The following is a 15,256-nucleotide window of genomic DNA, read 5'->3' as shown; positions in this document are numbered from 1 at the left end:
ATAGCAAAACTGGTTTTACTCAGAAGGCAACAAATGTCCAGCTTCATGTGGGTAGTGTATACTGTTGCAACACCATCTTGGTCTGCCTTACATTTATGTGACCTGTTCACATGACAGGACCTGCATTCTGTGAATCTGTGATGTTTATTCTGCAGGACAATATGATGTCCTCACTGAGAAAGAAAGAAAGAAAGAAAGAAAACAGAATAACCGGTGAACTGCAAACATTCTCTCTGCTCTAATTGAAAAATTGGAAATCAATGGCTACCAGCAACTTTGGTTACCAAAATTCTTCAAAATATCTTCATTTGTGTTCAAACTCATACAAGTTTGGAACAACTTAAGCGTAAGTAAATGATGACAAAATGTTGGGGGGAACCATCCATTTTAAAAAAGTGAAAAAAATTAAAGTGACGAAAAATGTGGCCAAGTATTGTGTCCCATACTCGGAATTTGTGCTCTGCATTTAACCCATCCAAGTGCACACAAACAGCAGAGTAGTGTACACACACACACACACACACACGAAGCAGTGGGTAGCCATTTTTGCTGCGCCGCACAGTTGGGGTTCGTTGCCTTGGTTAAAGGGCCTCACTTCAGTCAGGTCTCGCCTCTGTCATTCACCACCACCCCAAAAAGATCAACAAATAGTCAAAGCACTTTTTCTTTAGCAGAAACTTTTGCAATTTAGAGCAGAAATCAAAACAAATAGTTACAAATATGCGACATTTTCTAAGCCACGGATTAATTAAAATAATAATCATAATAAAAAACAATAATAAATGTCAAAATTAAACTATAATATTTTATATATACTATCCATCTTATTTTTAACATAAGAGCGGCCATGATAACTTGAATGGCTTCCGGTGTCATTCGCGTCCAGTTATTTTCCTTGTACAAAATCAATCCATTGTGTTGTTAGATATTGCAAACTGGTATTTATTATCATATTATTTTAATTAATTATCGTAATCATAGACACACTGGTTTGTAGGGAAAATAGTTTTACCGTTTACTGCACTTTATTATTCTTCTAGTTATGGAATGTAGTTTTTGTTTTTATTGCAATTTATTATTATTTTATAAACAATAACACTGTGATACCACTGGAAGACAGTCATGCCTCATAGATATGACATTCTTCCAAACTAGGGACAGACTGACCACAGAAAAGACAAGGGCTACTTTCATGACTATACCACGCTAGGCGAACCCATACACCCCCTCGTGGTATTAATGGTGCACTGCATGACAAAAAACATGTCTTGTGCACAAATTTAACATATGTGCCGATATTGAGTTAAACAGCCCAGTTTATTATGAATTAACCACAGTTGGGTTAGCAAGTTTCTGTCTTAACAATTTGCTTTAATGTTTTCAACACAATAAATTGATTTCCCTTTATAATATATCAAACTAAAACTTTAATTCAGCACAGTTTCTAAATTAGCTTAATGCACAATGAAAGAAAACGGGAAAATCCAGAAGTCCTTCACTTCATTTTATTGCTGCATGACAGTCTAGTACACTAGTACTTTCTAATGGCCAACATTCTTTTTGGAGCCATAATTTTAGCTGCCACTGGATTCATTATACACTACATTGTGAATAAAAAAGGTTCAAGCATGTTCATATCAAGCTTTTATTTTGAACCAAGGTACTTGCATGTTTGTTGTTCGCTTGCATGCTTGTTGACTCTTTCTGCATCTTAGTGACTAAAGTTGCGACGACTAGGCTGGTGGAGGATCACGCGATGTATGCGAGAGTGGTGTTGAGGAAGACGCTGGCGAATGTGGTTCTGGCGCTGAATGCAATTGCGGCTGAGATTGTGGCGGCTGGACCGAGCCTGAGCCCGCTGTATCCGGCCCACCTGTGTCACTTTGACCAGAGCCCCAGCTTGAGAAACCAGCCGTTGAGATACTCGAACACTGCCTCGAGCAACAGGGACTTCTGGTTCATTGATGCTTTAGAAACAGAACAAAACACTTCTTTAAGTCAATCCAATACTGACTGTCAGAGTCAATATTGTTGCAACCTCTCAGTAGGAATAAAGTGATACTGACTGCGATCTCTGAGCAGATGTATTGGTTTTACCTTGCATCACTGACCAAGCTGGCAGCACATTTCTCAGTGCTTGACAGGTTTCCTATTAACTTGAACTGCACCTCACTTGGTTCAGAGGATGTCTCTCCATCTACAGAAAAGAATATTACAGTATACCATGGAATCCCTCTGTTATGGGACAACTGATATTTGTGCCAAATAAGTTAATAAAAAATATTTTGAAGAATGTTTTGCCCACACAATGTAAATCAGTGTCCAAAACAACACTGTATTACACAGACTTTTACTGTATGGACCAAAAACACTGAATAATTCACCAAAAATGAACATTTAAGTGAATCTGCACTGTATTTTAACTCAATAAAGCATGCTGTATACTTTATAACCTACATATAAATATCAGCAGCTGCAAAAACTGCATATTTTGCCCAGTTTGGGCCTCTGAGTAAAACTGAGGCGTTTTTTTCCTCAAGTAAGCACCACATTCTCTTACAGTATGTTATTTAAAAAATGATCCATCCAATATGATGCTCTTCTGACTTTTCTGACAATTATTTAATATGTCAGTCTTTACAGGGTTTTCATATCAATTAAAAACATTTGTGACACTGTACTCACCAGCTGCACTGACGAGGAGCCAGCCCTCCTCATCTGCTTCTGGAGACCCTGGTTTTGGGACAGTTGGTTCCTGAGTCGTTTCACTCACGTTTCCAAAGAGCAGATTTGTGAGCCGTTGAAACATTGTTATAAATTAAGCGTGACTGTACTGAATAATTGATGGTGAACCCGAATGCCTGGTACACAAGTCTCACACTTCGTCACTCTGGCAGATGTTACGAGCAGATCTCCGCAGTATGACTTCAGCCAGACCTTGGGTATAGGAGAAATGTAAGTATAAATGTGAACACTATGATGCAGTCCCTGTTTTGAATTATACCCACTAATCAAGACTTGAATAAAAACCAGGCTAAAAGCTATTTTAGGCTCATTTCTCATATTGAGGTCAGTCTTCCATAAAGCACTCCTCTGACAGGCTTCATTTTGAAATTTATTTTTTTAGGCCCGGCAACTGTGTGGTGGTGGTTGTGTATAAAAAAGGGGAGAGAAGATTTTAAATATAAAGGGTTTTTTCTCTTATATGTGCAGTTTTAGATTTTAAAAATTTTCAGTGTATTGTGTTTTTAGCAGAAATATATGCTTCTTTAGTTAAAGATATGTTCAAAACCTGACTGCCATATAAAACCTATATCTGGTGAAATTTGCTCATATGGCCACAAAGATGGATGAACTGAATTTTGGGAGTGCATTGTTGGACCCCAGCTCCATTGTTGCCGTCCATCTGTCGTCCTCCAGCTGGGGGGTGTGCCATTAAAACAATACATTCATTTTCTCTGAAAATACGGCATCTTCATCATGTGGAAATGTTTTAATTTCGATGGTTTTTATGCAGGGTTTATTCAGAAGTAGCATTTATCAAAGAACCGTTTGTTAAGGATTTTTTTGGGGTAGTTAGTTCTGCTCCCTCTCTTTGAACACTAATCATTTAGAAAGACATGTCGAGGAAAGCACAAGGGCCACTGATTTATCCGTTTGTGCAATAGGCTACCAATACACATTAAAACAAAATGTCCTGTAGAGGAAATGTAAATGAAAAATACTGTAAACATTATTTAATTAATTAATAAAGCCCATTCTGATTCTGATGAAGTAGCGTTATAAGCTTCGATTGTTATTAAGAAATTTAATGTGAGTATGTATGCATTTATACAAATTTCTATACATATTTACAAATAAAACAAATTTGGGAATATACAGATTTTTTCGCACAGTTTAAATAGAGGTTTAAGAAAAACATACTACCTGCTTCTTTACAGAGCAAACGATTTTCCGACGTCTAAATCGTTTTAAAAAATCTTTAGTTGTTTATTCCGAGGTAGAGGTGCAGAATATGTGCTCTTTTGTGTAGTTTCTTTTAGCTTTTGGAAATTGTTCCAAGTAAATTATAGCACCGCAGTACAGATCCCAACGAACAGCTGATAATAAAAACAAAAAAGCCCAGTGATGTAGCCCCGCCCATATCTGCGCGCTTGTCCAATAAGATTCGTACACAAACTGATGGGTGGAGTTAGAATTTAAACTGGGCGTATTATCCGTTTTTTCTTCTATAACAGACCTGGGAACAGTTTTTAACACTATACTATAAAACTCATTGGTCGACCGTTAGTCAAACTGATTCCAGTTCAGTCGTGGAGGAATGTAGTTTGACATGTCGAGGGGCGTAGTAACAAAATTTGAAAACCGCAGAATCTGCCGCAGCAACTGGATATGAAGGAGAGTTTTTAAAGTGATAGTTCACTCAGAAATTAAAATTTGCCTTTAGTTCCAAACCAGTATGGCTTTCTATCTTTTGTGGAACACTGTGGAAAATGACGTGAAAAGATTTCGTTACTATGTATGAAATGTACACTGTATGAAAAAGATGCAATGATAGTCAATAGTGACTGAGGCTAAATGTCTCTAACATTCAGCATTACATCAGAATGGTGCAACATCTTACAAAATCCGCATTATTTAGCAAATGAGTCTTTATTCACTCTAAATGGCACCTCCTCCACTAATTTTGATAAGTACCTATAACTTTCCTACAGCTGACTTAAAACGAACGCATCTGGGGGTCACACTTGTGTTGTTCGGGTCAATATTTTCAATAATTTTTTTTTATTTTATTTTGTATTTTGAGATAATTTCATGGTACTAATTCATATATATGCAATAATTATATTTTTTCCCCATTGAATATAATACTTTTTTTCTAATATTTTAGATTACTTTTCAATTATTGGAGTTTTTCATGTTAAAATAAAGACAATGCTTTAAAATCCCAATTTTTGAAAGCAGATTAGTGCCATCTGGTGGGAGTAAAAAAAGAAAAACATCTGCAATTCCATGGTTTAGCCACTAGATTCCTATGTAGCTTTATATAAAAGGCTTTTAAAATGATCTAGTTGTTTTTAGACATAAATACTGACTTCTATTAAGTAGTGGATTTGGATATATATTTAGACATTATAAAAGACATCTTTTTGTAAAGTTTTTTTTAATGTCAGTTTCTGCATTAATTTTACTACAGTCAAACCTGAACACAGAGAAAGACATTTTGTTACACATAACATCAAAATTCAACAAAAATGTAACAAAAATTAACAGGAATGCATAATCGGAGGTCAATCAATCTGATTTTAACCTCTTATTTGAGTCTTCCAGCTCACTTTTGCCATTTTGTTACAGCCACACCACATCACTTGTGTGTGTACAGTGTGTTGTGTGTCTGTGAGTGTGTTTAAGTGAGTGTGTGTGTCTGTTGTGTATTTTTTATGGTTTAAAGTGTAACCCCTTCCTCGGTGTCTGTGTTTTTTACTTGCATATTTCACATTAATTTTCAATGGCAGTCATTTTTTGACCGCTAACGAGACAAATAGGCTATGACTTTACTTGACTTTACTGCCATAAAAGTAATCAAGTTTTGTACAATTCCCATGACGCAGCGATTTTTTTCAATCCTGGAAAAGTTTTGCTTATAATAAGTTAAAAGTTATGTTACGTTAAGTGGAATTTGATAAGCCTCCTAAACACCTAATAGCAGATTTCTGAGTTTAGTGCACTTTATCAAACATTGTGGACACAGATTTATTTAACAGACCGTTCATAACAGTGACAGACAGCGACTGCCCAACCAAACAGAAAAAAACAGTGACAAGGTGGCGCCATAATCAAACTTGTACTTCACTCACCAAACTCATTCCAAATTCGTCTTCACATCATTTGAAAAGTGCACTTGTCAGCTATATCAAAATTAGGCAGTAAAACATATCCAGAGCCCATGCATTTTGTTGTATGATATTTAATTGCGTTGACGTTAAAACACAACTTGATGACAGTGAACATTTAATTCTTAAACGCTGCATCTGTACAAACGAAATCCAGCATGTGTTTTGATAGGAAGTAACGTTGAGTTTATTATCCTTCATTGTGCAGACTTTGGAAATGGCAAACATTTCTTTCACAAAAGCTTTAATTCAATCTGGCTGATCTGGCTTTTTACACACATTGGCTTGGAACCGTGAAGTAAACAACGCATTTAGAATGGCTGATTTACATGATCTTGATAGGCACGAATGAAACTATTCACTTATGTGTATTACCTGCGCTTAAGTGCGCTTTAAAACATTCACACCTAGGCAGCAGTCAAGTGCTGGGTAATTAAATGAAACACTGACGACAGCGACGGCTGTAGGCAGTTCTTTTGGGCGGGTCCAGATGGATGTATACCCACTTACTCTGTCAGACTATCTTAAATAAGTACAGACTCACTAATTGTAGTCCAGTTCAGATCAGTGTTCACGTTACGAGAACTGCGGATTGGGCGAGGTCGCTACATTTAACGGACTATCTGAAGTGGAGCGATTTCAGCGAGATTTAACCCTGAAATTTAACTGGACTGGGTTTGTTAAAACTTCAGAGTTCAGCATGCCTCGGTCTTTCCTGGTAAAAAAGTATTTCACCAGCAAGAGGCCAAACTACAGCGAGTTGGAATGTCAGAACGGTGAGATTTTTGGTCTGTTTTATAAAAATCGAATCGATCTAAACGTAGACTTGTTTTTCGAGAGTAAAACTTAAAAATAGATTGGTTCGAGTTTTCATCAAGCTTAGATAAATCGGACACACTGACACACACACACACACACACATAAATATATATATATATATATATATATATATGTGTGTGTGTGTGTGTGTGTGTGTGTGTGTGTGTGTGTGTGTGTGTGTGTGTGTGTGTGTGTGTTTTATATATATATATAATTTCGGTTTAGACACTGCTCCTTTTCTTCATTGGATCTGGTTGCATGTGAGATGCACATGTGTTTTTTGGAACTCCCTTGTGTCGTGTGTTTTTCATTGGCAATCATATACTGTAAACCATCAAGTCTTTAAAGTCTATAGCAACATGTCTATTATGGCTGTAAATACTATTAGGAACTTATTTTCTCTTTCTTTCTCACCCATCAGATACTTTGCCAGACAGATACCCACTAGCAGAACTTCCAGCGATCACCAGTGACTTCCCAGTAACTTGCTTGACCACTGGACTGGTTTGGGACGTCAGCTTGCTACCTTCCCTACACGATCCCACATCCCCATCCACCCTTTCCACTAGCCAGGGCCCGCTGGACCTCAGCTCCCCGTCCAGCGTCAGCTGCAGCAGCAGTGGGGAAGAAGATGAAGGACGCACGTCTGACCCACCGAGCCCAGATTCCTCAGACACCTACCACCCTCAACAGACCAGCAGGCCGAGACGCAGCAACAAGAACAGGGCAGGACAGAGAGAGGACAAGAGCGAGGCCATTGTACCAGCCACTCGATCGGCCTTCTTCTGCAAGCACTGTCCCAAAAAATACAACAGTCTCGGTGGCCCTGAAGATGCACATCCGCTCACACACACTACCATGCGTCTGTCCCACCTGCACCTAATAGCAGATTTCTGAGTTTAGTACACTTTATCTCAACATTGTTGGAAACAGAAGATTTATTTAACAGACCGTTCATAACAGTGACAGACAGCGACTGCCCAACCAAACAGAAAAAAATACCACAAGGTGGCGCCATAATCAAACTTGTACTTCACTCACCAAACTCATTCCAAATTCGTCTTCACATCATTTGAAAAGTGCACTTGTCAGCTATATCAAAATTAGGCAGTAAAACATATCCAGAGCCCATGCATTTTGTTGGATGATATATTAATTGCGTTTGACGTTAAAAACACAACTTGATGACAGTGAACATTTAATTCTTAAACGCTGCATCTGTACAAACGAAAATCCAGCATGTGTTTTGATAGGAAGTAACGTTGAGTTTATTATCCTTCATTGTGCAGACTTTGGAAATGGCAAACTTTCCTTCACAAAAGCTTTTAATTCAATCTGGCTGATCTGGCTTTTTTACACACATTGGCTTGGAACCGTGAAGTAAACAACGCATTTAGAATGGCTGACTTTACATGATCTTTGATAGGCACGAATGAAACTATTCACCTTATGTGTATTACCTGCGCTTAAGTGCGCTTTAAAACATTCACACCTAGGCAGCAGTCAAGTGCTGGGTAATTAAATGAAACACTGACGACAGCGACGGCTGTAGGCAGTTCTTTTGGGCGGGTCCAGATGGATTGTATACCCACTTACTCTGTCAGACTATCTTAAATAAGTACAGACTCACTAATTGTAGTCCAGTTCAGATCAGTGTTCACGTTACGAGAACTGCGGATTGGCGAGGTCGCTACATTTAACGGACTATCTGAAGTGGAGCGATTTCAGCGAGATTTAACCCTGAAATTAACTGGACTGGGTTTGTTAAAACTTCAGAGTTCAGCATGCCTCGGTCTTTCCTGGTAAAAAAGTATTTCACCAGCAAGAGGCCAAACTACAGCGAGTTGGAATGTCAGAACGGTGAGTTTTGGTCTGTTTTATAAAAATCGAATCGATCTAAACGTAGATTGTTTTTCGAGAGTAAAACTTAAAAATAGATTGGTTCGAGTTTTCATCAAGCTTAGATAAATCGGACACACTGACACACACACACACACACACACACATACATATTTATATATATATATATATATTTGGTTGTGTGTGTGTGTGTGTGTGTGTGTGTGTGTGTGTGTGTGTGTGTGTGTGTGTGTGTGTGTGTATATGTCTATAGTTTAATTTCGGTTTAGACACTGCTCCTTTTCTTCATTGGATCTGGTTGCATGTGAGATGCACATGTGTTTTTTGAGTTTTGGAAGTGTCGTGTGTTTTTCATTGGCAATCATATACTGTAAACCATCAAGTCTTTAAAGTCTATAGCAACATGTCTATTATGGCTGTAAATACTATTAGGAACTATTTTTTCTCTTTCTTTCTCACCCATCAGATACTTTGCCAGACAGATACCCACTAGCAGAACTTCCAGCGATCACCAGTGACTTCCCAGTAACTTGCTTGACCACTGGACTGGTTTGGGACGTCAGCTTGCTACCTTCCCTACACGATCCCACATCCCCATCCACCCTTTCCACTAGCCAGGGCCCGCTGGACCTCAGCTCCCCGTCCAGCGTCAGCTGCAGCAGCAGTGGGGAAGAAGATGAAGGACGCACGTCTGACCCACCGAGCCCAGATTCCTCAGACACCTACCACCCTCAACAGACCAGCAGGCCGAGACGCAGCAACAAGAACAGGGCAGGACAGAGAGAGGACAAGAGCGAGGCCATTGTACCAGCCACTCGATCGGCCTTCTTCTGCAAGCACTGTCCCAAAGAATACAACAGTCTCGGTGCCCTGAAGATGCACATCCGCTCACACACACTACCATGCGTCTGTCCCACCTGTGGAAAGGCCTTCTCGCGACCCTGGCTGTTAAGAGGACACATTCGCACGCATACAGGTAATTCAAACTTACTAAATGTTTTCTCACTTTAAGGCTTATTTCATCAGTTAGTAACACCAAATTTGGTTCATGCTGATTTGCATGAAAAGTTTGGAAGTTTCATTTTTTTTAGGCTTATTTCATCAGTTAGCAGAGTAAATATCTACCATTTTGCTTTGAAAATTGCAGTTTTTTTTAATTTATTTATTTTTAAATATTTAGCAGAGTAAAACTTTCATTTTGCTATTATATTTATTTTAAGATTTTTTTTTTTTTACTTTCGCTTTTTTTATTTAAAGATGTAGCTAATATCTTCCAGTTTCCTTTAGAATTTTCCTCTTTTCTTCTTTTTTAATTATTTAATTTTAAAAAATGTATCAGAGTTCTATTTTTGTGTCCTTTATAATTTTCTTTTTTTTTTTTTTTTTTTTTCGTCTTTTCTTATTTTTGCTCTTGGTTATTTTTTTTATTTTTTTTTTTTAAGATGGCACAAAGTAAATAACTTATTTTTTTAGTTTGATGTCTTTAGCTTAGTGAGCTTGCCCTCAGTAGAATTGCTTTTCATTGATCACTCATTGTGTTGACCTCAACAATGACACAATAGGACAATCTTATCAATCACTAGTGTGAGAGCAGAGATAAGCACAGATAAGTTGATCAAGAATGCAAGGGATCACTTGTTATCATCCTTGCTGAGTAGCCACTTATTTTGTGTACTTGTAATTGATTCAATCAGTTTGCCATGTGACTGTTTGCTATTGCACTAGTAATGTTTTTTAACAAGGATATTTACGTTTAGAAAGGACATTTATCACTACAAAGTGCATACATTTAACTGTAGTCTCTCTCTCTTTTTCCCACAGGTGAGCGTCCGTTCTCCTGCCCACACTGTAACCGTGCCTTCGCGGACCGCTCTAACCTCCGCGCGCACCTGCAGACCCACGCAGATGTGAAGAAATACCAGTGCAGCACCTGTTCTCGCACCTTCAGCCGCATGTCCTTGCTGCAGAAACACAGTGCAGCCGGCTGCTGCCCCTCCACGGCCTGAGAACGCCGGGTCTGAGGGAGCCATTTTATTTTAATTCAGACACGGTGCCTTGTGAGATAATAATGACCGTGCGCTTCTCCTCTCAACACCCTCACCTAGACGCAGTATGCAACAGGAGAAGGATAACGTGACATTCAGCAGACTTCTTAAACATAACACGGTCAATACATTTCCAAATGCCACAGACATTTTGCCAAACCAAATTACTTCAAATGAAGGAATTATGAATGTTTAAAGTATAATAGCTGTTCAGCAAGGAGTCCTGAACCAGGGACAACTGCTGTCAGGTTGGGGGTGGGCTCACATGTAGGGTATGTCTCTCAGCATGACACACACACACACACACACGCAAACATAAGCACACAGACAGACAGCTGTTCTGTGGTGCGGAGGCAGTGTGCTAACAGGTGCCCTGGCCCTGAACGTCACATCTCTGATAACAGGTGGCATCTACCGAGTTCTCTAGAAACACACGGAGAGAGTTGTGACAGACCACAGTTGACCGTGTTGTTTTTTTTAAAGTTGGTTTTAGTGGGTTTTAACCTGCATGCGCAAGGTCCATCACTTGTTTTTACTGATGTTTGTTTCACCACGTTATTTTTGTTACTCTCCTTTATCACTTTTCCTTTTGTTGAACAGGGACTGAGTTTTAAAATGCACTCCAATTTACCAAAGAGTATTGAAGTCCTGTCGTTTTGTATTATTAAAACGAATGATTGGACCATTGAAACCAAAGCCATTCTACTTTTTGTAATTTAAAGAGGTTTTTTTTTTTTGTACATTTGTTTTTTCAAGTGATGAGATGCAACGCTTCTGTATTTTTATCTGATGTGAAGAAAAGGACTTTCTCAGTAAACAGACAACAATGTTTTTCATATGCTGTCCACTATTCTTGTGGACATATTGACTATAATATGTAACAATTTATTGATGCCACAATTCGTGCATGAAATGTTTTCTTAAAATTGAATGAGTTCAGTGCAATTTTTTTTTAGCATACCTTTTTTTTTCATATTTCATGTCTCTTTTTATTTGTCCAAATCAATTTCCAATAAAATAATTTAAGTTTATACAAACAAGGTTTTGATTCATGCTCACTCATTTTGGATTAGGTACAATTATGAAAAAATGGGGGAGGGGGGGGGGGGGGGGGGGGGGGGGGTAAAGACTCACAAATGGATTCTCTGCAGTGAATGGGTGCCGTCAGAATGAGAGCACAAACAGCTGATAAAAGCGTCACAATACTAATGTCAATCAATTAATGTCTCATGAATTGATGAATTAATGTCTTCTATTAATCTATTGTTAATTGAGGAATTGGAGTCGTGTGGATTATTGTGATGTTTTTATCAGCTGTTTGCACTCTCATTCTGACTAGTGATCCATTGATGAACAAGTGATGCAATGCTAAATTTCTCCAAATTTGTTTTGATGAAGAAACAAACTGAGGGTGGGTAAAAGTTCAGCAATTTGTTACATTTTTTTTGTGAATTTGTTTCACAAAAGTTTGGAATGTTGGACACTTCATGCACTCAACAGTCATAGTTTTCCTTTTGTAGCAGAGGAGGGGGGCTATCAGACTCCTATGTTGGATGATAAAATAACTATATAAAATTATACACTAGTTGGTAGAGTACATAGTGCATAGTATATAGTACGTCATTTGGGACACAACTTTGGTGTAATTTGTTGGCTCATACTATTTGAAGCTGTTGAAATGCATTATTAGGAAGAGCGGTGCTTCATTTCCCATGAAAAGGAGTGACTCACTGGTTTGTAACTGTGATGTTTGCTGGGTGGCAGGTGAATGCACTATGACAGCACAGGGACAACTGCATGCACCTGCCCCACACACCTGTCATACTGCACGCACACACACACACGCTCACTCTCTGCAAACAAAACGGTTTATCCAGAACGGTCTCCTGGCCTGCTTATGCATACGGATGTGTGTTGATCTTTATGTGTATGCTCAGATCTGTTTTTATATACAAGACATAAAGATGTCATTGTGGCCTGATGGTGTTTTAGTCATCTGAGCGTTCTGTGTTCATTCAAACTGTAACTTTGCCTCTGGAGGAATTGCTGCTAGGCAAACTGATGGAATGTCTTACATAAATATTTTCATGTTGGAAGCTTTGCTTCTGAGCGTTGGAAGAGTTGCGTGTGTATGCTGCATTGATGTAAAGTGGGTCTATCTGCTGACCTCTAAACCTGGCCTGTGTAACTGTAATGCCTCAATAATCATACCGAACTAGGATCTGATCTCTGCTATGGAATCCGGTTTCCACCTTTGAATAATAATAATAATAATAATAATAATAATAAAAAGCGACTTTATATCTCACGATGGGACTTCGTATCTAACAATTGTTACTGTATTACGATTGTGAGCTTTTATCTCACAATGGGGCTTAATTTCTCAAAATGCAGATTTATGTTTCCCAGTTGCAACTTTTAATCTCACACGACTTATCACACAATGTTTTTATTTATCTCACAATAAGATTTACTTTATACAATTGCAACTTTATACCTCGCATTGTGACTTTACATCTCAAAACTGCAACTTTTTATCTCACAATGTAGCTTTATATCTCACTTGACTTCATGTCTCACAATTGCGTTTAGTTTTCTTTTCTTCACTTTAATTTTTTTATCTTGTGTGACCATATCTTACAATTGCGACATTGATTCTTGCAAATGTAGCTGAATCTTACAATGTGATTTTTGATCTCATGTGACTTCATATATCACAATTATGAATTTATTTATCATAATTCTGACTTTAAATCTCACCTTGTGATTTTGTATCTCACAATCGCAACTTCATATCTCGTAATTATGACCGTTTATTGTAATCATGACTTTAAATCTCCATGTAATTTTTATCATCACAATTGCAACTTTATATCTCAGTGTTTTTTTGGATTTCATAATTACAACTTTGATCTCATGATTTGTTTTTGTGTCTTGCAGTTGCAACTTTATTTTTTGCATAGTTACTTTATTTCATAGTTTTCTTTTTCATTTTTTACTCTTGAGGTAAATTCAGGCTTCCACTCTGTTGTCCACACCATAAAAATTAGGATGCAAAAGGCTAAAATGGATCCTCAAACAGCACTTGTACTGTAAGCCCCTCAAATATTAGTAGTGGAAACGCAGGTCTGCATTAATCAGATTGAACGGTTGAATCCAGACAGTGAGTCAGCTGCTGTCAGGAGCAAGAGTGAGTTCTCATAGTAAGTGTAGGTGCATATGTGGAGCATGAGGTAAGTCCTTCCATATGCTGTCCCAAATCCGAACGTCTGAAAGAGTTAGTGTTTAGTCACCCAACCACTCACAGACAAACACAATCTCTGGAATGCATGTGTCAGGTGCTGACATGTAGTTTACGACAGTGAGGTGTAATCCTTTTTTTTGGGGGGGGGGGCTGGTTTGTAAAGAATCATTTACGAAAGTTTTACGTTTTGGTGATGCAATTGGGGTCAATTTGTCTTGAGGTGCAGTGCAACAGTGGAAGGAAGCTATCCTCTAAATGCTCTGGAAAACTGACAGAAAAACATTGTATAAAATGGAAGCAGAACAGTTAAATGTGGTCGATTTGTAACAAGCCCAGAGGGGAGGGAGAGGCGGCCTAATGAGATGACGTTATCAGAACGAGAAACTTTGAGGAAGAAATTCCCGATAAAGCTCAAATCTGCTCTGACAGCAGGTAAAAAGTCCACATGATAGAATATCTCATTCATCAAACCTTATTCACGTAAAAAAGCACATTTCCAAACCTGGAAAGTTTATGGTGAGCCAACATGCCAGAAAGCAATGCACTGCCAGAGAGTTTGCTGTAATGCAACCCGCAGCAATATTTAGTGCAAATTCTGTGCTAAGAAATGAAAACTAAATATGCACTCTCATATAGTCGTTCCCGAGGGATAATGAGACGTCTGGCTCTGAAATCGGAGAACTCCTTCCCCACTGTGCATTCCCAAGTGCCAGAATGTTCACTGTAATTTACCAAAAGTGGCTGCTGCTGCTGCCATAAAGCATGTGTTTAACATTCCAGCCCTTTTCTCAGGGACCATGTGTGTCTCTTATACTCCCTTTCTTTCGCTCTTTCTCAACTATGGATGGCTAAATTTGAGCACAAGTATGATGTGTCTTTGCCTTACTTCACATGAGGATCATCTCTCTCCCTCAGAGACACCCAAAGTCCCAGGCAGGAAATGGGAGTTTACATTGGCCTGACTTTGCAGGGAGAGAACAAGTGGGCTCAAGTGTTCAGTGACTGCAGTACGGCTGCAGCAGGGCCCCATCCCCCAACTCAAGATTCCCTCCCACGCCTGCTCTCCCACTCAGTCAGGGGGAGTGCGCTGCTAGGGCCTTGGCCAGGACTTGGGGCTCAGGGCCTGGGATACAGGAAGAAGCTGTCAGCCTCTTATAAACACAAGCGGTTCTGCACCCACGACAAACTAGCGCCTGAGGGAATGCTCCAACGCCGCCATACTGTCTGTGTCAAACTGGCTGAATGCAAAAAGTCACACGTTTCTCACCACAGGTATTCTAAATTTCATTACAAGCATCTCTGCTGTTAGTACACCAGACCACTGTTATGTCTCCTGTGTCTGAAACCGAACGCGCTCGTTGCCCTGTCAGGCAATGAATTAAGACAGAATTTAA

The 15,256-nt window shown here is 38.8% G+C and overlaps 2 protein-coding genes across 2 annotated transcripts; both read left to right on the top strand.

The window, feature by feature from the left end:
• Positions 1-6,537: 6,537 nt before the first annotated feature.
• Positions 6,538-7,610, top strand: LOC122146556 (protein snail homolog Sna-like). Its single transcript, XM_042765783.1, has 2 exons — positions 6,538-6,670; positions 7,135-7,610. Exons 1-2 carry the CDS (start codon positions 6,595-6,597, stop codon positions 7,608-7,610), a joined length of 552 nt encoding a protein of 183 aa, XP_042621717.1. The 5' UTR covers positions 6,538-6,594.
• A 670-nt stretch (positions 7,611-8,280) lies between these two features.
• LOC109098536 (protein snail homolog Sna-like) lies at positions 8,281-11,642 on the top strand. The gene is made up of 3 exons (XM_042766401.1): positions 8,281-8,573; positions 9,040-9,549; positions 10,395-11,642. Exons 1-3 carry the CDS (start codon positions 8,498-8,500, stop codon positions 10,577-10,579), a joined length of 771 nt encoding a protein of 256 aa, XP_042622335.1. The 5' UTR covers positions 8,281-8,497; the 3' UTR covers positions 10,580-11,642.
• Positions 11,643-15,256: the final 3,614 nt, after the last annotated feature.

Source organism: Cyprinus carpio, chromosome A11 (genome assembly GCF_018340385.1).
Source record: "Cyprinus carpio isolate SPL01 chromosome A11, ASM1834038v1, whole genome shotgun sequence".
In the NCBI taxonomy this organism is placed as follows: domain Eukaryota; kingdom Metazoa; phylum Chordata; class Actinopteri; order Cypriniformes; family Cyprinidae; genus Cyprinus; species Cyprinus carpio.
This window is presented reverse-complemented; position numbering and strand designations above follow the sequence as displayed.